The sequence below is a fragment of the Lygodium microphyllum genome, chromosome 15, assembly GCF_053477565.2.
Source record: "Lygodium microphyllum isolate KBCC chromosome 15, Lygodium_microphyllum_v1.1.10, whole genome shotgun sequence".
Taxonomy (NCBI): Eukaryota; Viridiplantae; Streptophyta; class Polypodiopsida; order Schizaeales; family Lygodiaceae; genus Lygodium; species Lygodium microphyllum.
In genome coordinates, this window is record NC_141149.1 from 146,832,095 (window position 1) to 146,857,300 (window position 25,206).

The following is a 25,206-nucleotide window of genomic DNA, read 5'->3' on the forward strand; positions in this document are numbered from 1 at the left end:
ATACTTGTTTCTACTACAAATGCAATCCTCGGGGCTGCAAAGTTGTATCCATAATCAAAATTCATGTTCCATTTTTACATTCTCTCTCTCATTGTGCAATCTTTTTGTCATTAGGAAAAATTTGGACTCACAATTGGGCATTTTAGTCTCTTTGGTATTCTAGGAAATATTCCTTAAGGATAAATGAGAGTGAGACTATAATTTGGTGTAACATGCTCGAGTGAGACATCCTTAGTTGCATGATTTACTGGTTATCAAGAATTGTGTGGTGGGGGGACTTGCTTGAGCTACTGTGCCAAACACACACCATACACACACAAGAGGAAGCTTTACAAGAACACAAGAAGAGAGATGGAGGACAAAATGTTTTCTTGAGGGTTTCTTTTTTTTCTTCCACACATAATACAATGTACACAAAATATAGATAAGATACAACATAAAGGAAAGTAGCCTACTAACTCAAACAATGCATAGGTGACTATACTAATCAACCAACAATATAACTATGCCAACTGAAGGTAGGTGCAAAACTAAATATAATGACCACTAATGTACTAAGTGTAGACGTGTGGACCCATCTAGCTAGGTGGTCCATCATCAATGTTCGCATATGTTGAGCTTGCCATCTCAACACTCCTCCTCAAGCTCAACTATATTTCTATAACTCCAAGCAAGATTTGAATCATTCGAAGCTTCTTTACACCCAATGTCTTTGTGAAAATATAAGCTATCTTATCATGTGTGCTAACATATACCAAGTCAATCTCTCTTGCAAGTACCTTCTCTCTCACAAAGTGATAGTGCACCTCAATATGTTTTGTCCTAGCATGGAACATTAGATTCCTAGCTAGCTATATGCTACTCATGTTTTCATAGTGAATGATAACTTGAACAAATTCCTACACATCCAAATCACCCAATAACTTTTGTAGCTATACCACATCACATGTTGCCATAGTAGCACTTCTATACTCAGCCTTTGTACTCGATAAAGGAATTGTAAACATGAATCTACTAGTAGATCTTTCGTTTGACATGCTACAAACCCAATTTGCATGTGTGTATCCAAACACGTGTACACTCTTACTACATGCCTCATAAAAAATTCCATAATGTAAAGTGGATTTCACATACTTTAATATGCATCTACCTACATTCACATGAGGCTTTCTAGGTATTTGCATAAATTGACTGACAAGGCCAATAGCATAGCTCAAGTCTGGCCTTGTCAAAATTCCTATTATTCTCCTGAACATAGTAGGGTCTTCTATCTCATCCCCAACATCAGCACTCAACTTTACATTTTGCTCCAGTGGCACTAAAAGAGGCTTACACGCTCTCATACCATACTTGGATAACATATCCAAGACATATACCATCACCACATCTAATCACCTCAATATCAAGAAAGTATCGCAACTCACCTCAATATATGGCTTTGTGATAGCCATATACCATCATCATCACATCTAATCACCTCAATATCAAGAAAGTATCACAACTCACCCAAATCCTTCATCTCAAAATTCTTATTCAAAAAGTCAACTTCAGTAATCCCACTGTCATTATCACCCGTAATCATCAAGTCATCCACATAGATGACTATGATGACCAAGTCTACATCTTCCTTTCTCATATAAAGTGAGTGGTCAGCATAAAAAACATAAAAGCCAATGTTGACAAGTTACTCTCCAATCTTGTTAGACCATACCCTAGGTGCTTGCTTCAGTCTATAGAGTGCTTTCTTTGACTTGCATACATATGCGGGATGCTCTAAATCCTCATAACCTATTGGATTCTTCATGTATGTATTTTCTTGTAATTCACCATAGAAGAAGGCATTCTTGGCATCCATTTGCTACAGATTCCAACCTTTGGCCATGTTGCCAAAGCAATCGCATATCTAATAGTTGCCATCCTAGCAATTGGGCTAAATGTCTCTTCATAATCTCAAGCATAGTCTTTTGTAAACTGCCTAGCCTTATACCTACTAACTAAACCATTTGCATTATGTTGTCCAACCAATAGATTTCTTGCCCTTAAGCAAGGGTACCAAATCCCAAGTCTTATTGGCTTCTAATGCAACCATCTCCTCATGCATTATTGCATCCCAATGAGCATGATCAACATCATCCTCAAAACAAGTAGGCTCAATATCCTCAACTATCTTTACCATATTAGCATAATGGTGAGTTGCATAACCTTCAAAACTAAATATTTTAATAGGGTATCTAATTCTACTAGACCTGTATACCATTGGATCAGTTAATTGAGCCTTTATATTATCATGTGCTCTTTGTACACTTGGTGTCTTTAGTGAAGGAATACCAAGCTCATAATCCAAACTCTCTGAACCACTGGAATCTCCATCAACCCCCAAATGAATAGTAGATGCATCATTACCATCCAACACTTTTTTCTTCCCTTTGTCTGTACTTGCAATACTTATAAATCCACCTAAAGATGTGGGGCTACTCCTCGGTCTCCCAAACCAAGTGCTAATTGTAGGTATAGTACTAGATGATGTTTTTGGTCCACTAAGGCTTCGTGATTCTTGCTTTTTTTTCTATACATAACTAGCATCATCATCATCATCATCATCCAATGTATTACCACTAGATGCATACCTATTGCTCATCTCATAAAAAATAACATCTCTACTCACTTTAAACTCACATGTGATACATGGCTATAACAACAATACTCTTTCTACTCTAAAGAGTTTCCAAGAAAAATACATTTTTCAGTCTTTGGATTAATCTTCTTTCACAGCTCATCTGGTATATGAATGTATGTAATATAGCCAAATACTTTCAAGTTTGACACACCAAGTTTCTTACATGTAAAATATTTTTTGGGGATTATCCCATGAATTGCAACTGTGGGAGTTTTGTTTATAATATAGATAACAGTATGAACAGCTTTAGACCAAAAGTATTGACATATTCTTTTCAGTCACCCACCATCAATGCCCATGCAACTTTTGCAATATGTCTATTTTTTCTTTATGCAACCCCATTTTGCTATAGGGTATACCTGCAAGTAAAATCTCTCTTTATTCCATGAGACCTCAAGAATGTACTAAACTCATTAGAGAGATACTTGCCCCCTCCATTTATTCTCAAGCACTTAACTTTCAAGCATGCTTCTATTTTCATCATAACCTTGAAGGTTTTGAAGTGCACAAATACATTACTCTTTTCTTCCATGAAATATACCCACCGCTTCCTTGAATAATAGTCAATGAATGTAACAAAAATATTTGTTATCACCAAGAGACATGTTCTGTATAGGCCCCCCTCAATATCTGTATATACAATATTAAGTATGTTTTTACTCATATCTTTGTTATGAAAAAAGGGTTGTTTTGTCTGCTTACCAAACAGACATGCTTCACGCACTTTATAAAATTCTGTAACTCTTAAAGCAAGCAACTCTATAATCAATCCTTTGGACTGCATTAATTTCAACCTTTACACATTTGCATATCCAATATATTTATGCCATATTTCAATGTCTGCTACTCCTTTTTCTTTAGCATGCATAGCAGCATTCATTGCAGGAATTCAAGCATCTAAAATAAATATGCGACCAAGTCTAATTCCTTTTGGTGACCGGCCCCTGCACTTATCATTAAAGTATTCTACAAAATAATCTTTTGCATTAAATTGAACCAGCAACCCTTGCTCTACCATTTGGCCAACATACACTAAATTTTTTAATTGATAGCACATGTAATACATCTAATAGACTCTTTGTCTAGCCATCATGCAAGGACAAGGAAACCTTTTCAATATGTGAAATTGGGTGGCATGAATCATGACATGTCTACACATAACTTGGATTTTGTAAGTCGTACATCTTCCAAACAATTCAACATGATTATCATATGATTGGATTCACTTGAATCAATATATCATACATCATCATATGTCTCCTTTCTTGTAATAGTATTCATCATATAATGTATAACAAATATTCACTCATTTTTATTTTCATTTTGTTGTGAAGACAATGCATAGTTTTCTTATTGCAATTTACCACTGTGGATCTCATTCTTCTTAGCATAAAAATGGATCGCAATATGATCTATTTTGCCACAGTAATGGTAAACAATAGCAAAATTTCCAACACCTCTATTCTTCCATCCACCTCTTTCTATAGAGCTCCCCTTTCCTTTAAAGTTTCCACGACCTCTTGAAACTTGTATTTCACTAAATTGCTGATTTAACCTATTTTGTTGTTTATCACCAGAGCAGGCATGATACCATGGCCTCTCAAAGAGGATCTATCACATCCCCTTCTCGAACTTGAGTAAAATGCTTGGACTTGTTTATCATTTCTTTCATATGAGTCACCTTGCATATTGATTTCTTCGATAATCATGAGAGAGATCAACTCATCAAAATCTAAAAATGGCTTTTGTACATATACAAAAGTAACAAATGATTTCCAAGTCTTCTCATTATTACGGCCACCCAAAGTAGATAAAACCAAATCATCATCATCATGCATTGCATCAATCACTGTCAAAGTATCTATAATGCTTCTCACCTTCAAAATATACTCATTGACAGATATTCTTCCTTTCTTCAAAGTATTCAACTCTTGCTTGAGTTAAATCTTCCATGCCTTTGTATTTATTGAAAATATATTCTAAAAAATTGTCCAAGTTGCATGTGAAGTTTCTACATCCTTGGTATGTCCCATCATAGTATTACCAATGACTACAGATAGCCAATGCATCACATTTTTGTCCTTTGCATTCAATTCTTTCCATGCCTTTAATTCATCTATAATCGTTCGCAAAGATACTTAGCTTTGGCTCATTTTTTCACCTAAAACAAACTCATAAAGGACCTTTCCAATAACAAAATTTATCACGTGGAACTTCCATAAAGGATAGTTGTTATTGTCCAACTTCTCAATGATGAAATTTTCACTGTTCTCTGCCATTATCACAAAAATGATACAAAATAGAAAACAAGTCTTCTATAACCTTTCATAGTATATAGCAATACATTAAGTAACATTTTTCATTAATTGCTCAACACTAAATGTAATCTATAACCTATTTGCAGACAAAACTTATGTTTACTTCTTGGAAAACACCTAAAAAACTAACAAATTTGAATCTGTAACCTATGCATCCACTTTTGGCCAACACAGTTGAAATTGTAATATATCTTGAAACTGTTGTTCCCAGCCTTGCATGTCCATAATGGACCCCAAATCTCACGGCAATATGAGATTTTTACTCTGCCTTGCTTTCGGTGCTTCCACAAGCACTATTTAAGAGAAAGAGTGGACGAATGGGATAGCTTCTTACCTATTGCATGTTGGATCGAATCATAGCTTCTTCTCTATCACTTCAACATTCAAAACCAACCTCTCTTAGTGGTACCACTCTTATACCATGTCAAGAATCATGTGGTGGAGGGACTTGGTTGAGTTACTGTGCTAAACATATACTAGACACATAAGAGGAAGCTCACGCAAGAGCACAAGAAGAGAGATGGAGGCCAAAACATTTTCTTGCTGATTTCTTATTCTTCATCCATACACAATACAATGTACACAAAGTGTAGATGAGATACAATATAAAGAAAAGTGACCTATTAAGTTAAATAGTGCATAGCTAATTATACTAATTGACTGGCGCTATAACTTGCCAATTCTAGGTAAGTGCAAAAAACTAAATATAATAAGTGATAAGTTAGTGACCATGTGAGAATCATAATGACAACTGATGTACTAAGTGTAGACGTGTGGATCCATCTTGCCAAGCATTCCATCCTCATCAATGTTCGCACCTGTTGAGCTTGTATCTCAACAATGATCTATCAATATATTGTTTTTAACTGATGCCACTATGTACTTGTTAGAATAGCATAAGGTTTGCTGCTTAGACTCTCTCAGGTCTACTTTGCAAAATGGAAGGTTTTGGCTATACCAATAAGGATTGACTTGAGCTCAGGTTCCTAATTTGGCACTAAGATCACCTAACAACTTAACTAGCATTGATCATTGACCCATCACATTTGTAGGTCAACTCAACTCAAAGTAGATCAATGCCACACTTCATCATAGTGAGTAAGAAAGGAGGGGGACTAGTACACATCAACCCCTCTATTTGTGTTAGATATAGTCTTGACTCCATTCCCCCTAAAATGTCATTGATTACACTACATAGTCACACATTCTATCACTTTCTAAATTTAGCGTCTTGAAGGAAAATTCTCAACTTAATGAGACCATCCATTCATAAGATGCACCATCGAGGATCTCACCCTCTAGCTTTTCTTGAGGGTTTTTTTATTGATCTAATTATTCTAATGTATTCATGTATGATATGCAAAGAAATCTTCGTTAGTTAATCATTACACAATGGTTTCTTCACTTAGTTTATTATCATAGACATGAAGACAATGTCAAATAGTCCTTTGAAAGAATTTCCAAACCAATGTTATTTATCTTGCACCTTCTCCAAGGTGTAATGGAAACTCGGCATTTCATTCCTTAATTTCGGGGCTTATCTAACATCAGGGCCTTTCAAAAAGTCCATCCTCAACTAGGGGTTACGCTAGTCCTTGACAGACCTAAGGGATTTATGGACACACCCCCCATGGCACCCTTCTTGTCAATTCCTAGCCTAACATCCTCCCTATGGAGAGACCTCTTAACCTCTAGGGTTGATTCTAACCTTGACCATGATCAAACAACCCCTTGGTGAATGGCTTCCACCACTAACCTTGGGGGAGGTTTAGGGAGTAATAGAATTTTCACCCATGAGGACAAAAGAACTTTGTATAAATACACAATAAAAAAATTTAGCTTATCATCATCAATAGCTAAGAAAACATCCCTTTTCTATGATCTCAACCAAATAATCACTTTGACTATTTTATAAGAGTTAAGCTGACTTATCTTTGGATAAGGAAATCATTTCTTTCACAAACAATCAGCCTCCCTTTTAAAAGACAAATTTGATAAAAACAAAGTCCTTTGAGTACTTTGAAAGGAAATATGCAATCTATAGCAACTTATTCTTCCATTAGCATGGAATCTCAAAGTGATACATGCCAATCACATGTTAAATAACACACTTCCAAGCTCTTTCTTATGTCACAAACTTTCCTTTTGTTATGCACAATCCTTTTGTCATTATATCAAGAACATCTACCTTTGTTTCTATCTTTTCTCCAAGGTCACTAAGATTCTTTACAACATGATGAATTTAAGTACTACTTAGCAATATGATGGCTACTTCATATAAAAATCCTATACACAACTCTTTGCATTTCAACCCCTTGAACAATCTTTATTTCTACGCAATAGCAAAGTGGTCTTGATATTAAAGTTATAATTTATGAGATAAGAGATTCTTAGACTAGGAACATATAACAATCATAATCTCAACTCGACTTTATAACCACCCAAGAACAATGAAGAAGCAATATAGGGAGGCATATGTTGTCCTTGCAAGTCAAGGTCCTAAAGTAATCTCACCCACTGGAGTAACAAGGCTAAAAATTTATCACAGAGACACTGTTTAGCTTCATCTCTTTCCAAGATTTGGAAATGCTCCCATATATATATCTTGAGCTTCCAAAGTTTTGAGTGGTTATGTGAGTGTGCATATATCTTGACCTTCAAGCCTTTCCTCCTATGATGATGAGGGTCTAAGTCATTGACTCTATCTCTCTTTTCCTCTAATATTCACTTTCTCTTTCTCTATTCTCTCCCTCTCTCCCTATATGACTTGCCTCTCCCCCCTCTTTTGTTTCCTCCATCCTCTTCTCTTTCCCTCTTTCTCTCCCTATCGCTATCACTCTCTCTTCTTCTCTTCTCCTCCCCTATCTTCTTTCTCTCTCTCTACCCATCTCTTCTTCTCCTCTATCTTCCTCTCTTCTCCTTCTACCTCTCTCTTTCTTCTCTTCTTCCTATTTTCCTCTCTATTCTACTCTCCTCTCTCTCTCTCTCTCTCTCTCTTCTTCCCTTCTTCTTCCATACCTCTTCTCCTCCTCTTTCTAGTCTTTCCTCTTCTCCTCTTCTTCCCTTCTTCTTCTGTTTCTCTTCCTCTCCCACTCCACTCCACACACACACACACACACACACACACACACACACACACACACACACACTCTCTCTCTCTCTCTCTCTCTCTCTCTCTCTCTCTCTCTCTCTCTCTCTCTCTCTCTCTCTCTCTCTCTCTCTCTCTCTCTCTCTCTCTCTCTCTCTCTCTTTGTGCATTACAATCGGTGCCCCCAAAGTAAAATACATGTCTAAGCATTAGCTAAGGCTTTTATACCCTTAGTAGCTATAGGCTATTTAGAACTCCTAAAGCACAATTTTCTTGATGACAAGCTTGATGCTAGTTTGATGGTGGCATGATGTCCTCATTGCAATTGTCAAAAGGGAGATGACTCAGCCTGATGATGATTGTGAGGTGGTGATAATTCCAAGGACTAATTACAATCTCACAATTTTAGTGCTAGATGTGATGAAATTGAGGCACGTGGCAAGCAATGATGGAAACAATGGCAATGGCCCAATCATAAAAATTCAAATTTTCTTCTTTCACTCAACTTTATCAAAATTTAAGGTCTATTAACCTTATAAAATCCCCCCCTTAAGCCTTGGCTCACATGGAGGGGGAAGGACAATACATCCTCTTCCCCTTAGAGGCATTGAGATGTCCTTATCTCGAGAGAACTTAGGGTGGTTGGTTCTAGCTTAACTTGTATCATAGAGCTTGTGGGTTAGGACCCAACACGCTTTTATTGCACTACTTTGATTACACATAAGTACTCGAATTGCAAAGTGATACAATGATCTCAAGGACAAGGTAGAATAGCCATTGCAAGGTAGTTTTATTACAAATATAGGGCTTATATATCTTGGAAATATTCCTTTTAGGGTTTCTAATCATCTTCTAGAGTTTTGAGTGGGTTCTAGGGTTTCATTAGTATTTAGTTCTTGAGGAAAGCCAAATGTTATACTTGTGCGGCTTCATTTTATTGTCGGTTCCTCCTCTTCCTCCTGATCTAATCGATAGCAATTAGCTTGGATATGTCCAAGCTTATTGCAAAGGAAACATCACTAATTGAGGCATCTCCTTCAGATGTGCCCTGTCCCACTGCACTCATGATACTTCTTTCCTTGGTCCTTTAAGTTATCAATGTCTTCTTTAGGGTTCACTAGGAAAAAGTCATCTTCAAGAACTTGGACTCCATTAGGCTTGATCAAACCTTTGGCATGGAATTAGTTCTTGCAAATAGGCAAAGCATGATACTAGGTTCTTCCAATAGATCAGAATGTGCCAGCAGGTTCAATGTTTACTTGACTTTTTTATTGTTGCCCTACTTTTCTGTAAAATGACAAGCTTAATATTGCTTATTATTTTACCACCACTTTGGCTCTGCATTCTACCCTTATCACTCTTTTCCTAAGGATTCAAACCTTATCTAGATGCAATGTGAATGGCTTTGCATTCTACCCTTATCATTCATTCTTAAGGAAGCAAATAGTATTTGGATGCCATGTGGATGAGCTATGATCTTTTGGAACTTCGAATACTACGAGGATACGGAGGCATAGCGACTTCCGACACAAAATATCGGCATCACTATTTGTGTTGCAAATGTGATGCAAATAGTGACGGTACTCAGACGAAAAAACATGGGCCGAAACTCGAGCGCGTTATTTTGCACGAATGAACAAAAGAGAGAGTGAAAGGGAGAGTAAACTCCATCTTGCATTTGAGAGGGAAAGGGAGAGAAAGAGAGAAAGAGGGAGAAGGAAAGCTTCTCACCGCCACCGCCGTCGTTTGCGAAGAAGAGGAGGAAGTGTACGGAGGGCGAAGAGAAGTCATCGTTGTGAAGAGGAGCTGCCGAATCCATCCTTGAGCCTTTGCGGTGAGTGCATTGTTCATTCTTGCTTTGTTTTTATTTTTTCTCTTTTTCTTTTACTTGTTTTTGTTAAAAATCATGTGTATTGAGAGAGGGAGAGGAAATGAGAGAGGAGAGGAAGAGAGAAAAGGAAAGAAGGAACGAGAGAGAGGGAGAAAACATTAAACATAATAGGGAAAGACAAAAAGAGAGGGAGAGTGAGGGAGGAAGGGAGGGAGAGAGAGAGGGAGAAAGAGGTTGTTGTTATTGTTGTTGTTGTTTTATTTCTTCTTCTTTTTTTCCTGTTTGTTGTTGTTGTGGTAGTTGTGGCCGTAGTCATAGTCGTAGTAGTGGTAGTGGTAGTGGTAGTGGTAGTGGTAGTGGTAGTGGTAGTGGTAGTGGTAGTGGTAGTGGTAGTGGTAATGGTAGTGGTAGTGGTAGTGGTAGTGGTAGTGATAGTGGTAGTGGTAGTGGTAGTTATTGTTTGATTTCTTATTTTCTTGTTTGTTGTTGTTGTGGTAATCATAGTAGTAGTAGTAGTGGTAGTGGTAGTGATAGTAGTACTAGTTGTTGTTTAATTTCTTCTCTTCTTGTTTGTTGTTATTGTGGTAGTCGTAGTGGTGGTCATAGTCATCGTAGTCGTGATTGTAGTGGTAGTACTAGTAGTAGTAATAGTAGTTTTCTTGTTTGTTATTTTTGTAGTAGTAGTTTTTTTTTTCTTTTCTTGTTTTTATTGTTTAGTTTTCTTGTTTGTTGTTGCTGTTGTAGTAGTGGTAGTAGTAGTAGTAGTTTTTTCTTCTTTTCTTGTTTGTAGTAGTAGTAGTTGTTGTTGTTGTTTTTTTTTTCTTCTTCTTTTCTTGTTTATTGTAGTGGTAGTGGTAGAGAGAGAGAAAGAGAGTTGTTGTGATAGTCGTAATCGTGGTCGTAGTCGTAGTCGTCATAGTCGTGATTGTAGCAGTCGTAGTCATAGTAAGTAGTAGTTGTTGTTGTTGTTTTTTCTTCTTTTTTTGTTTATTATAGTGGTAGTGGTAGTGGTAGAGAGAGAAAGAGATGTTTTATTAAAGGAAATTGGTAGTAGAGAGAGATAGATGTTTTGTTAAAGAAAATGAGAGAGGAAGAGGAAGAGAAAAAGGAAGAAGGAAAGAGAGAGAGGGAATAAACATATAACATAATAAAGAAAGAGAAAGAGAGAGAGAGAGAGAGATGAAATGAGAGAAGAGAATGAATGGATAAAAAACAAAGAGAGTGGTGGGGAGGTCCGGTGAGGTCCAATGCAATACCACGAGATGGGAAACACTCCGACATACGTTAATTTGTGGGTGGTTGGAGACTTTACATACGTTAATTTTGCTGAGTTACAAGAGAAGAAATCCCTTCTCAAACAATTTAAGAAAGAAAAAAAGAATGATAACAAAAACAAATTGTTTGTCGTAACGTAGACAAAATGGAAAACGATGAAGGTCGTGATGTTCAAGATCGCGAGACGCATCTTAATCAGCGTGTTCCATGTCCTTATCCTCAATGTAAGTTGGCAATTAAACGAAAACATCGATTGTCTATAGAACATGTACGACGCTTCTGTGAGTTTCAATCTGAGATTATTGATCAGGTGATCTCAGATTTTGAGCAAACGGTAAGAAAAGTGTATATCAATCATGCATTGTATTCGCAAGCTAATTGAATACCATATACAAAAACATTGGGTGTGGTTGGCAAATTTTCTATCTAGGGAGGTGATGTCTCATCCCAAGGAAGAGTGCACCCTTTGCGGCCAGCTAGAAGAGTTTGTTGGCGTGCGATGGATGGAGTGCCTGAGCCAATCCACCACTTGGAAGGTTCTACCCAATCTATACCGTCAATACCAGAGGAGACATGCAACCTTCCAGACTTACCTACAATCTTGGATCTTGAGATGGAGGCAATGATCGATGCATTGATGCCCATGGATGTCAAGACTTTTGATCCGCTTAGAGAGGAAGCATCCATACCATTATATGATGGGCACTGAGTATCTCGCCTGAAGACACTGCTTGCATTCCTAAGTGTGTAAGCAAAATACGGGTGGAGCAATGCGAGTGTGACCGCGTTGTTCAGGTACCTTGTACGTACGCTTCGTTGATTTCTTTTCCGCACTATCATTAAAAACATTTGTGCTTTTTCAAGGTGTTTTATGATTTTTTTTAAAGTTATTGAAGTATCATATATTACCACTTGCAAATACCATGCTTGAGTCTCGTAATGATGTACGACATGTTTTATGAAAGCTTGGCATGGACTACAATAGCATCCATGCATGTATCAACGATTGCATACTGTTTCAAAGAGAATACAAGACTATGGAGACATGCCCAGAGTGTGGTGCTCACAGGTATCGACATGACTTGCAAGGGCAAACTATCCCTCGAAAAGTTCTTAGACACTCTCTGCTTATCCCTCGCATAAACCACATGTTTCGTACATCCGACATGGCGAGCTTAATAATGTGGCATACGCATTATAGGTCCACAGATGGAGTTCAACGAATATCAGTGGATTCACGTGCATGGAGCCACATTGACTCTATCTTCCCAAGCTTTGCTCGAGAGTAAAGGAATCTTCAGCTCAGTCTTGCTATGGATGGTGTGAACCCATTCGGTCTGTGCTCAACTTCTTACAGTGTGTGGCCTATAGTCCTTGTCAACTACAAGATCCCTCCATGGCTTTTTATGAAGAAAGGATATCTCATCCTTAGCTTACTCGTTCCTGGCCGCTACAAAGTAAAAAATATGGGCGTGTATCTTCGTCCATTAGTCGATGAGCTTAAGATTTTGTGGAAGGAGGGGGTCACCTTGCAAGATATGAGCAAGCGCGATGCTCGACGGTCCGCCAATATTCGAGAGCCTTTCTCATGTGGACCATGCATGACTTTCTGGGATTCGGAGAGTGCTCAGGTAAGTAGGCTTCCATTCTCATGGGTAATATCTATTATAACTCATTCAAGTTTGTATTCACTGGATAGAGGTATTGGGACAAGCCTGGTTACCTCAGGTTATCATGCATGTCCATTGTGCGGGCCACAGTTAGACTCTCGAAGGTCACGAACCATGAAGAAGATGGTATATCAAGGACACACTGCTTTCTTGCCAGAGGGTCATGAACTCATGGAAGGTTTTCTTGGATGACCTCCAGCACGTATAAATGCCCAAAGCTGGTACGAGCTGAAAATGGTCCACACGGAGTCACATCCAAACAGAATGCGACAGTTCTCAGTTTTCTACGAGTTGCCATATTGGACCCACTTACAAATCAACTACTTGTTGGATCCCATACATATTTTTAAGAACGTGGACCACGTCATATGGGACCACATCACAGGAAAGAGAGACAATATAGAGACACGGATGGATTTGAAGGAGGTAGGCAAGATGGAGGCGCTTTGGCTGCAGTCGAGTGCTGATGGTCGCTTATAGCTACCTCGCACTCCTTGGGTTTTGTCCACTAAAGAAGATTGCATTGTGAAGCAAATAGTCAAGTCTATTCGCACTCCGATGGGTATGATGCCTTCTCTCAGGTCTGCGTTTTCTAAAGATGACCAATTATCAGGGCTAAAATCCCATGATTGGTATAAGATATGTCAGGTTTGTACTACGAATGGATTATAAGTGGCCTACGTATTTCGCTATTTGGAGTGTAGTCGTTGTTCATAATGCTTTCTCGTATGTGGTAGTTTGTACTACTGATCACGATCTCATGATACCTTACTCCAGAAATACGCAGGCGATTTACAGGTTGTCGACTTTAGTACAATGGATCTCACAGAAGGAGATTAAGACGTCCTCTATTGAATCCGCGAGGCGAGGAGCAATGGAGATGGTATGTCTCTTTGAGAAATACCTATCTACCAGCATGCTCACGATACAAATCCACATTCTTGTGCATCTTGTAGATGAAGTGGAGATTGCTGGACCTGTCCATACGTGATGGATGTTCTTCTTGGAGCGCTTCATGAAAACACTAAAAGGCTTTGTGTGACAACGAGCTTGGCCAGAAGGTAGCATGGCTGAAGGTTGGTTGGTGTCTAAGATGCTAGTGCATATTTCACAATGGCTACCAATGGTGGATTCAGACAAGAATATGCTATGAAAGCTAAAGGACAATGATAGACTGACCGGAGATGTGGTGGTTAGAAATGGGGTAGAAAAAAGAATGGATACTGCAATGGAGGAGAAAGTGAATCGTTTTTGTATGTTGCACCATGCCTCTATAGAGACGTGGCTTGCTAGGTACCAACAAGCTAAGAAAGATCGAGAGGAAGCGCGATCTGAATTTTGACATAGTACGTGCCCGTCGACCAATTCAATATCTCGAGGGCATGGAGGAGATGTCGCGGTTTATGTCAGGGCAATGGTTGCATGGAGCTTTGACCGCAGCATCTCGCGAAGGGACAGAGGTCTCAACCGAGGAGTGGAAATTCTCAAGGGAATGTAGTTCAAAGGTGATGATATGTTTAGGGTTTATCGTATCTATATTTTATATGCAACAACTAATTGAGTGTTTCAATGTACAATACAAAATATATAGTGCAGCGTGGTCGTGCGGACGACATTTCCGCGTGAGACGTGTTGACAAAATGCGTTCCACAATAGATTGTGGTATCATGGCAAGGTTCGAGCAAGAGAGCCGATGACGAGCAATGGATCCAAACACAATTATAGATGAGATGGAGTATTTTGGAAACTTGCAAAGTATTGTCACGGTAGATTATCATAGCTTCTCCATGATCCTATTCAATGTGCAGTGGTTCAAAGTGGTACTTGAAGGAGCTGGAGCAATAGTTCAAGGAGGTTCATCTAGATTTCTCGAAATAGATTTTAAAAAAAATGGACGGATTTGCGCGACACGTTTGTGTTGCCGGTCCATTGTGAACAGGTGCATGAATTCATGTGTTTTTAAATTGTATTACGACATGGTATATGTTACAATAGTTAAATCTCTCTTGTACGTGATTGTGAACATGTAATTTTTTGTCCAAATCCCCGACAACCTCGATGGTGGTATGTTATACCTTTACCTCCCTGAAGTACGCGAGTATATGATCAAAGTGATGTTTCGAGCATAGATGAGGACAATATGCAAATAGAGGGGTCGATATTGCAAGGGGTGGAGGCCACCAAAATGGGCGAGCATGTAGAGGAGTCAGTATCGGGTAATAATGATAAAAATACAAGAGTCCAAGAATTCTTTAAGAATGAGGTGGACTCATCCTTTTGTGGTGACATGTCTATCGACCTTCCAGTGTATGTGGAGTTATGTTAGGAGATTGACATGGGACCATAGGGTACTTTATACTTGGAGCATCCACCTACTCAGTTCGTTGACGAATCGCTTATGTATATAAGATATGCATTTTAAGTGAGATCATTTTTTTAAGATTTATATTATCGTGCTTTGTATGATTTATATTGATTATGCTAATATCATTTTTTGTCTGTGTAGGTGACCTTTGTGGATATTTAGATCATCACGATGAGTCGAGGGATGAGCGATGAGGAGCTACAGGAGATCTTCACGTGTATGTCTCTAGATCAGATGGCGAGATTCAGAGATATGGCGTACCAGGAGTTGTCTTGGATACCGTCAGGCCGCTCTGCAAAGATCAGATGGCGAGATTCAGAGATATGCTGCAAAGATCTGGATGTAGTGAGCCCGCGGTCAGCTCAGGATACAGGTGCTACTTCTCGCTCTCGTGGCGGTTTGAGAGAGCGTGGCTTAGGTGGTTGCTGTGAAGGTACATATGTAGTATCTCCGGCTCGTCGTTCTGCTAGAGTTGCATCACCTCTGGGATTTGTCACACCTATAGGGACGTCTACTCCAGTCACTCCCTTTGCTCAGCCGTCCGCAGATGGCACCCCTATGGGTGCTACTCCGATAGATACTACCCCGGTAGGTATACTAGATGTACAGGGGTCTCTTGGATATGCCCAGGAGCGTGGTCGCAGGTGGAAGAGGACCCATCTATGATAGGTCAGGAGGCATCATCATGAATGATGAGGGGAGGAGGGTGATGGCTCGCATGAGAGAGTTGTGCCAATAAGTTTTTTGGCACAATGTCTTGGATCATTGGAAGAACATACCGGAGGAGAGAAAGGACTACATAGTAGCATCCTTGCATGAGGAGTTTCTGGTATCAGCCGCATCAGATAGGTTTTCTACGGGCTGGATGATGGAGTACATACGTGCATATATGTCACACAGACGATCGGACGCACGCAAGGCACTTAAGAGTGGGGCTTCAAAGCCCGAGTGGCTAGAGACGGACGACTGGCGCTGACTCAGGGGGGAGGCTACAGATTCTCCAGGACGTTGGAGACAGCAGCGCAAGGTGGTGAGGACACGACTTATAGAGACCGGAGTGGTCCATCATCTTAGGAGTGGCGGCCACATGACATATCTCGAGGACTTTGTAAGTTTTTCTTTTGTTTTGCTTGCTTATTTTTTTACAATATTCTTTGTACTGACAATCGTGTTTTTAACAGTTGTATTTTATTTTCTTTGCATCATTCCATTGCAAATCGCGATCCCACCGGCCTTGAGACCTGATATGCAGAGAGGCACGATCTCACTGCATTGATCGACCGATTGTATGAATGCGGTGGCCCTGTAAGTCACTGATCTTTCTTGTCCGTAGTTACTATGTTTAATTAGAATGTATTATTGTATGGTGGATTGATGTGCAATTGTTTCTTTTTTTGTAGAGTCCGTTTGATACTCCTTTGCAAAGCAGGACGAGGTTTCCGATGGCGATGATCTATAGCTCGCCCTTGGATCCCTGGAGCTCAAATACCCTTCTTTTTTGGTCACGTGATCTGTATAGACATTTTCTATGTAGTAGTAGTATCTTGCCATGATTGTACCGATCGCTTTCATTATGCGATTATGTATTTATTTCAGGTATCAGTGTTATGATTTAAGTACACTTTGCTTTTATTTACACGAGCATTGTACACATTACTGAAACTATTTTGTATGGCCCAAATAAAGCATATAGTGCTATTGCCCTGCCATAATTTTTTTTCATGTTACCGTCGCTATTAGCATCGCAAATTTACTACACTCGTCGCTATTCGCGTCGCAAAATGCGTCGCAAAGCGTCGTTATCAGTGTCGTTATTTGCGTCGGTGATACCGATGCAAATAGCGACGCTGATAATGATGCAGATACCGACTGTTCTATGGCATTGCCAATACGACGCTTTTTGCGATGACGGGGACAATTTTCTTTATGAACATTTTCGTCGCTTTTAACATCGGTATAAGGCCTATATCTTGTAGTGGAAAGTAAGAGTAATATGTAAAAGTAAACTATAAAGAAAACAAAGGAATCTAAAAAGTATTGAATGAAATAGGAGGCGAACAAGAAAACAAAATAAGATCTCAACAATTACAAGTGTGAGAATTTAAATATACAATACCCCCACATATAATGCAAAAAAGCGATTGCAATTACCTAAGTAAATAGCTGACAAAGTAGCAAAATTTTTCTAGCAAAACCCTAAAGAAAAGTACAAGATAAGATCTCTATGAGTAAGACCACTAGATGTATAAGACCCCTATATACTCCCTATATACAAGTGAAAATATATGTTTTATGACCACCATGATAAAGGCTTCACTAAGTAGCTAGAATTTTCAAGCAAAAACCTCAATAAAATAATACAATAAGATTTCTAAGTTTTAAAATCCTAAGTCTTTGCCTTAAAAGCAACAATTGTCAATACTCTAGTACTCTAAAACTTATAACATTAATCACTTTGGAGGCATATATATTGCCTATGTATTGCCTAAAAAAGAATTAAAAAAAGGTTGCACCCTTAAAATAACCACATTGCAGTCTAGCACCATGGCTATATTACAAGAATTTTGGACCGTGGCCATAATTACAAGGATTATGTAGGAGTTGCTAGCAATTGGGGTTGTACTCTTTAACAAAGGAAAGTTCCAACTGAATAATCATGTCAAGCCATTGCTAGTATCTCATTTTTTGCAATTACCCCAAAACCTTGTGCCTCTCCTTCCCACAATGATTCACCCTTGTAGGTTACTAATTGCCCTTAATATTCCTGAAGGTCCACTTTTGACAATTAGTGTTGAGATTAGAACTTGGGGCTTAGTGTCACATGAATTGCTCATTGTCATTAGAAAAACTAAATGTCTTAGTCTACCATTAGATTGATGCATATTAATGTTCATCTTGGTACATAGGGCTATTTTTCGTTTATCTTTGAATATGGACTCTAGGTGAAGGGCTTTATATTGATCGAAATCTTTTTATTGCACCATGTTTGGTCTTGGTGACATTGTTATTGATACAGTTGTTCATAATCTTCTTCAAGTAATTGCTTATGATCTTCTCATATAGAAATGCTTATTCCTAACCATGAGACGATGATTTGTTTAAAGGGGATTTTAAACCCCCAAAGTTATATGAAGAATATGCTATAGAATATGCCACACAAAATGCTTGCATGCCTTGATGTACTCTCTTAAGGTGAGTTAGAGTGCCCTGAACTCAATCTCAAATGCTTTCTTGCTAAAATCCTCATGATCTTATGAGTCATCACATAACCATTGCAAGCCAAGCTTGACATAGACACACGAAGTAGTGCCTCAAATACCTCTACTAGAGACAATCCCCCACGCTTATTGTATACAACTCTCCTTCTCATCCTCTCCAAATGTCAATGCTACAAGTATTAAAAGAAAAGTCGTTTAGTAAGGCATGTGCTTTAGCTTCCAAATTAGAAATTCCTTGAGCTCTTAGTCCCTTGCACATGAGGTTGGTTTTAAGCTTTTCCATTTGCGTACTTCCACAATGGATGAGAGAGAGAGAGAGAGAGAGAGAGAGAGAGAGAGAGAGAGAGGCTATTTGGCATGCTTTATCATGCTAACTCTAATGGACTCCCTTGTGCGTGCTTTGCTAACAAGGTGTAGAGTTGCCCTCATGGAAGAGGACCAACATAGAAAAGAACTAGACATCACCATTGAACTTTCTTTAGGAAAGACAAGGACGGCTCATAAAGTATAGTTAATATAGAAGGTTTTGTCATACGAGTAACCCCATTAAAAGTTGGGAAGCAACAAGAGCAACATTATAAGTGAAAATGGAACAAACATATCATCAAAACTATAGTCCTTGGTATTGTATTCTACTTAAAAATCATACAATTCTCTTTGATACTTCTTAACATTCCAAGGTGCTCACATAATACCACTCTCTTTCATTTGAGTGGTTACATGATCACTTTTTGACCTTAGGGCTATGATTAGGGCTTTTTGAAAATACTAGCTATGTAGCTTCTACCAACATAGTGGATGGAAAAGTAGCTCTTGAAGGTGCGTTCTCCAACAAAACTACCTTTAATAAGAAATTTTGATAAAGATATTCACATCCTCAAATGCTCAAAATTCCCTCAAAACATGCACACATCCCCTTTGATCATGCTATAGCTAAAATGTAATTTCTCGAGATACAACATTTGTGCCATAAAGGAGTTCAAACGGATGGCATAGTGCATACCGTGCTTTGTTGTAATGATCATGTATTCACAGCTTCCACACAATATAATCACAATGATTAAGTTATTAATGTGGCATTCTAAATCCTGACATGTCAGAGAAAAAGCAAGGAAAAAAAAAGAACATAAGGGCAATGCTCTTGCACGCCACGGTGTGCCCTTGTTTACAAAATGTGTTCTTTTGTGTGCAAAGAGGTTATGGCTGTTTCCGCGCACAAAAACAGTGCTTGCCCCTACTTGAAGCAGTGATTAGGTGGGCGAGTGCAACGCGCGCTAAGGTTCGTAGAGGAGAGACTCGTTAAAGCTAAGGAGTTTTCAGTAGTCTCTCGTATAACGTCCCGGGGCGACGTGGAAAGGCCGTTCTCAAGTGGTTGGTCTCTCACGGGATTGGAGGGCAGACGAAAAGGAGGAAAAAGGCTGTCCACTACGCCAACCAACCAGCCAGAGTACTCACTACCTAGCCCACATTCACCGGCGGGTTATCCCAAAGGGCGCGGTATCCCAAAGAGAGAGAGAGAGGGAGAAAGTGCGGGGGGGGGGGGGGGGGGGTTTGGCCGGTGTTAAATCGTTCTTTTGTTCCCGTTCTTGTCGTATCAATGGCGTGGTAATTAACAGCGAATGGTTGCAGCGCCTGAGGCCGCACACCTTACGCTGCGCTCCACTCTCTCCCCGTCTTGCCATGCTGTAAAAAATAACGGCTGTGTCTCGGGGTGACCGCAACACCAGTTCCGCGACTCGTACCGACTCTACAGATGATCATCATCACACCAATGGCTTCCCTAACAATAACACCTCCTCGGCGTCGATGGCGATGGCCAATCTTCTAATCCATGACCCTGATCCTGACGCCTGCTGTAACAGTACTACATCATCCTCATCGGCTGCAGCAGCGGCAGTGAAGATGGACAGCGCCAGCAGCAGCTCTGATAATCCCTCCAATCTGATGACCAAGAAACCCCGCCCTGTCCTTATAACTGCGTCTCCTTATAAGAATTCCACCTTTCTTACAGTTGGTGAGGACGATGATACGGCCGCTGATCAGGCCGGTAATATTGATGAGCGCCGGCGTATTGATGCCTCCGGCGATGATCATGCCAGTAGGGCGACGTCCCCCGTATTGTTGAGTGCGCCGGCCGCAGCGGCCTCCTCCTCATCATCGCCACCCCCGTTTTTATCAGTGATGTCGGCATCGCCAGGCGGGGGTAGGAGCAGTCCGAGACCGGTCCCGCGTCCTTTGGAGACGGTTAAGAGTTCTGATTGTCTGGAGAACCTGCTGTCGCCGAGCATGCGCTCGACGTCAGTCGGGACGCCTCGCCTGGGCGCCCCGCAGACCACTGGTTCGTCTAGTATGGAGCCCCATCCCATGGTGGCGGAGGCCTGGGAGAACCTGCGCAAATCCCTCGTCTTTTTCAGGGGGAAGCCCGTTGGAACCATCGCTGCGCTTGACCCTACCGAGGAGGCCCTCAACTATAACCAGGTATCCCACGTACTATAAGCACGACGGAGCCTCCTCCTCCTGCTGCTGCACTTACAATTAAAATAGACCTGCATACGTTTTTTAATAAGCGATATCCTATAAACATTATTATAATAACAACTCGTGCATGCTCAATATTATATTGTGGAGTGATAAGGACTACTACCGGTCACCATCCCGAGCCAGCAACCCGTTACCCTAATGGCACCTAGGTAAGTATGGCGTCCGCCGTCCCTCCAGAGTCCCTTTCAGAAATTCATTCATGAGGTTGTTGCAAATCACACCAACGTTTATGGGGATTTGTCTACACCCCTCGTCGTGATAAAACAGGAAGATCAATACGTCTGTAGTATGTACTGTACTGTGTATTGTGTAAAACTCATGGTGATAAAATAGGGGTCCTGGATAAATACGTATGTAGTATGTAGGGTACTGTAGTGTGGATTTGATTGGCGCAGGTCTTTGTACGAGATTTTGTACCCAGTGCGTTGGCGTTCTTGATGAACGGCGAGCCTGAGATTGTGAAGAACTTTCTTCTGAAAGCACTCCGCCTTCAGGCCTGGGAGAAAAGGATCGACTGCTTCACGCTGGGTGAAGGCGTGATGCCTGCCAGTTTCAAGGTGCTGACGGACCCCATTCGGAAGAGTGACACGATGATAGCCGACTTTGGCGAGAGTGCCATCGGCAGGGTTGCGCCGGTAGACTCTGGATTCTGGTGGATCATTCTCCTCCGGGCTTACACCAAGTCCACTGGCGACTACAGTCTCTCCGAAATGCCCGACTGCCAGCGAGGAATGCGCCTCATCTTATCCATCTGCCTCGCAGAAGGGTTCGACACATTCCCTACACTCCTTTGCGCAGACGGTTGCTGCATGATTGATCGACGGATGGTAAGAGTCGAGTACCCTAATTCACCCACCTGCACTAGTTAAATTCTTCTCACAAGCTTCACCTGATCTCATCTTCCTCACTCACATCGACCTTCTGGCATATTTCCCCAAATGACCTGTTTTTGGCTATTTTGCCTATCAAAAAGAGTAAATGAATTTCGCATCTTCTCAAAATACATGTTTCTTGAAAAGTATTGTCTTTCACTTGTCTTGTTTGAACTGGGTACAACATACCTCAAGATTTTGAGGTTTAAACCAAACAAATGAAAGGTATTTCAAAAACAACTTAGGTGTCACATGAAATATTAGGCAGCCCCATCAATTTTAGGCCTTGAATGTCATTGTCGATATTATGAGTTTGTGCTCGTAATTCACCACTGCATACCTAGCTAGGTGCGGTTGGTGGGGCTCCCAATCTTTTGCCCCACTCCTGCACCTAGCTAGGTATGTGAATATCCCTGCTTGCAGAAGCTCATGACGTTTTTAGAACTCACAATGTAGGAGGAATACTTATAGTGGAATTAGTTCGTCTAAAACTTCTTGTGATACTGCTGGTGTTTCACTATGTGGTTAATTCTTTTTATGACCAACTGTGAAGAACTAGCTGATCGACGTTGATAAGGCACACACCCGCGCGCGCGCACACACGCACACACACACACACACACTCTCTCTCTCTCCATGCAGGGTATATATGGTTCTCCCATAGAAATACAGGCTCTGTTCTTTCTCGCTCTACGTTGTGCACGAGTGCTGCTCAAACCCGAAGCCGGCGGCAAGGAGTTCTTAGAACGCATCGAGAAACGTCTGCATGCCTTGAGCTTCCATATACGGTCCTACTTCTGGCTGGACTTTCAGCAGCTGAATAACATCTATCGCTATAAGACAGAGGAATACTCTCACACGGCAGTGAACAAATTCAACGTCATCCCTGACTCTATCCCTGACTGGGTGTTTGAATTCATGCCCATGAAGGGTGGATACTTCATTGGAAATGTCAGCCCTGCCCGGATGGATTTCAGATGGTTCTGTCTGGGGAATTGTGTGGCCATCCTGGGGTCACTGGCTACCCCAGAGCAGGAGGCTGCAATCATGGATTTATTTGAGGCACGCTGGGAGGAGCTTGTGGGGCACATGCCACTCAAGATTGTTTATCCCGCATTGGAAGGGCATGAATGGAAGATTGTCACCGGATGCGACCCCAAAAATACAAGGTGGAGCTATCACAATGGTGGATCTTGGCCTGGTAATTAGATTAATAATTACGAGGCTTTAACGTGTTGTTTTAATTTAAGGTCCGTACCGGTAAGTTTAATCTTGGCCTGCTAATTTATCTGATGAAGCCCGAATGGATCAGAATCTCTTTCTGCTCTTCTCACTTGGGTTGTTTTTATGCAGTGCTGTTGTGGTTGCTAACAGCAGCATCCATCAAAACTGGGAGACCTCAAGTAGCTAGAAAAGCAATCGAACTTGCTGAAAGCAGACTTTCCCGAGACAGTTGGGCAGAATACTATGATGGGAGATATGGAAGATATGTTGGAAAGCAAGCAAGGAAGTTTCAGACATGGTCCATAGCTGGTTATCTTGTGGCAAAGATGCTCCTAGAGGATCCCTCGCATTTGGGCATGATTGCGCTGGAAGATGACAAGAAAAGGAAGCCGGCAATGACTCGATCAGCTTCCTGGACGTTCTAACAGACGTTAAATCCGGGATCAGAAAAAGTATAAGAGACTCCAAACTCCCCATTAACATATGGCGAGATGTTTTAAAGTCTTTATTTTGGCTAATTCGATGATCAGCTCGTTTATCAGGGAGCTGCTGGTTCGTTTCAGACGCTGTGTATGCTCTCTATTTTGATACACAGTATGTTCGTCGTGTGTTGCCGAGGGTACTTGTAGTGAACTGAGCAATGCTAGCGGCCGGATCAGTGATGGAATAGTGATCATTCGCGGGTTCGGAGCTCTACTGCGTTCTTTTACACCACGTTATAATGATAATAGTAAGGAGAACGTAATGACTGATTGACTGCATGAGATTTTTGCTCAGCAAAACGATCTTCAAACTTTCGAAACAAACTAAGTATATACCTAACACAACTGGTGTATGTATGTCTTCGAATTAACATGGGACAAACCCTAGCAAAGAATGATCCATACATAATCTATCTAATAGATATGTTGAAGAACACATTTGATTGTAGTCTGTAATATTAGAGGAACTTTGATGTTACTTCCCTCAGTTAATATGAATATGTGTACACTTCTAGGTAATTAGTAGATAACTTCTATGTGCCCGTTTCAAGATTTCATGTGAGTCATTGTCAAACATGCTGCTCCTAAAGACAACCCTTATATATATTTGGGGACCTTGGACCATATGCCTTCCACGATGTAAAATGATTTTGTATGCGTAATATAATACTTATAACATCTTCTTTACAAAAACCATTTACAAATATTGTACCCCTCTAGGCCAAAGGGAACCCTCCTTACAAGGTTTGCAATTAGGTTTTCTAACAAACATGAAGAAATGATCCATGCAAGATTGTTGGGTCTGTAGAAAGACCTATTGCCTTTGTTTGTTGTAGGCCTATTTCCTTAAAGAAAAATACATAAAGTACATTAGAGTAAAGGGTGAAAAAAGGATTGATTCACATTATTTTTAAGCTTTGTTAGGGTTTGATCGGTGCTGAAGAGCTCTACTACATTAATTACAAAGCACCAAGCTATCAACTTATGAGAAAAGTAAACCATTGGATTTTTACAATCTTTGAGCACCCTAGGTATTTTTTCAAACTCCAATCCTTTAGCTTGTAAGTTTGCTTTCTTATTATCCCTCTTGAGAGGTAGATTTTAAGGTTCTAAAGTGATATTTTATCTTCTTCTTTTGATACGATCTCTTATTGCTTCAAAACTTGCACCAATTACAAGACAAATCTCAATTTGACGACCATAGTTAATGTAGATAAGAGTAGGCCTTAAATACCTAAACAAGTTTACACAAGTGTCCATAGCATGTTTATAGATATGTGAAACCAACCTAACCAAACCATCTAAACATGCATTTAAAGTTATTAGACTCATAACAATAAATACAAATGTTGTAGGTGCATTTATAGTCACGTGTAAGATCATTAAAAAAATCATTTGAAGAAGCATTTAAACAATTACTTAATGTGGGAAATTAGAGTAGAGCTCAATCTATGAACCAACAAGGAAACACTTAACAAGTCAACAAAATAGAATGAGAGCAAAAAGTAGAGTACAAGAATGATTACTTATTCATGAGTTGACACATCTTTTATAGGCAAATACAAAGTATTGAGAGCCAAACCAACTACCTAGAAAAAACCCATCTAAAACATAATTGGCCACCTAACTAGTTCCACTAAACTTG

General features: G+C 40.1%; 1 protein-coding gene across 4 annotated transcripts; it reads left to right on the top strand.

Annotated features, from left to right (window-relative positions):
* The first annotated feature begins 20,002 nt into the window (after positions 1-20,002).
* LOC148025198 (putative alkaline/neutral invertase F) lies at positions 20,003-24,039 on the top strand. 4 transcript variants are annotated; one of them, XM_087694996.1, is made up of 5 exons: positions 20,003-20,920; positions 21,379-21,810; positions 22,498-23,056; positions 23,209-23,531; positions 23,622-24,039. In XM_087694996.1, the coding sequence occupies exons 1-4, from the start codon at positions 20,249-20,251 to the stop codon at positions 23,502-23,504; spliced, it is 1,959 nt and encodes a 652-aa protein (XP_087551122.1). In that variant the 5' UTR covers positions 20,003-20,248; the 3' UTR covers positions 23,505-23,531; positions 23,622-24,039. The 4 variants fall into 4 exon arrangements, with proteins under 4 accessions (XP_087551122.1, XP_087551123.1, XP_087551121.1 ...); XM_087694997.1 differs by having other exon boundaries at positions 23,610-23,641; XM_087694995.1 differs by having other exon boundaries at positions 23,209-23,641.
* The last annotated feature ends 1,167 nt before the right edge of the window (positions 24,040-25,206 follow it).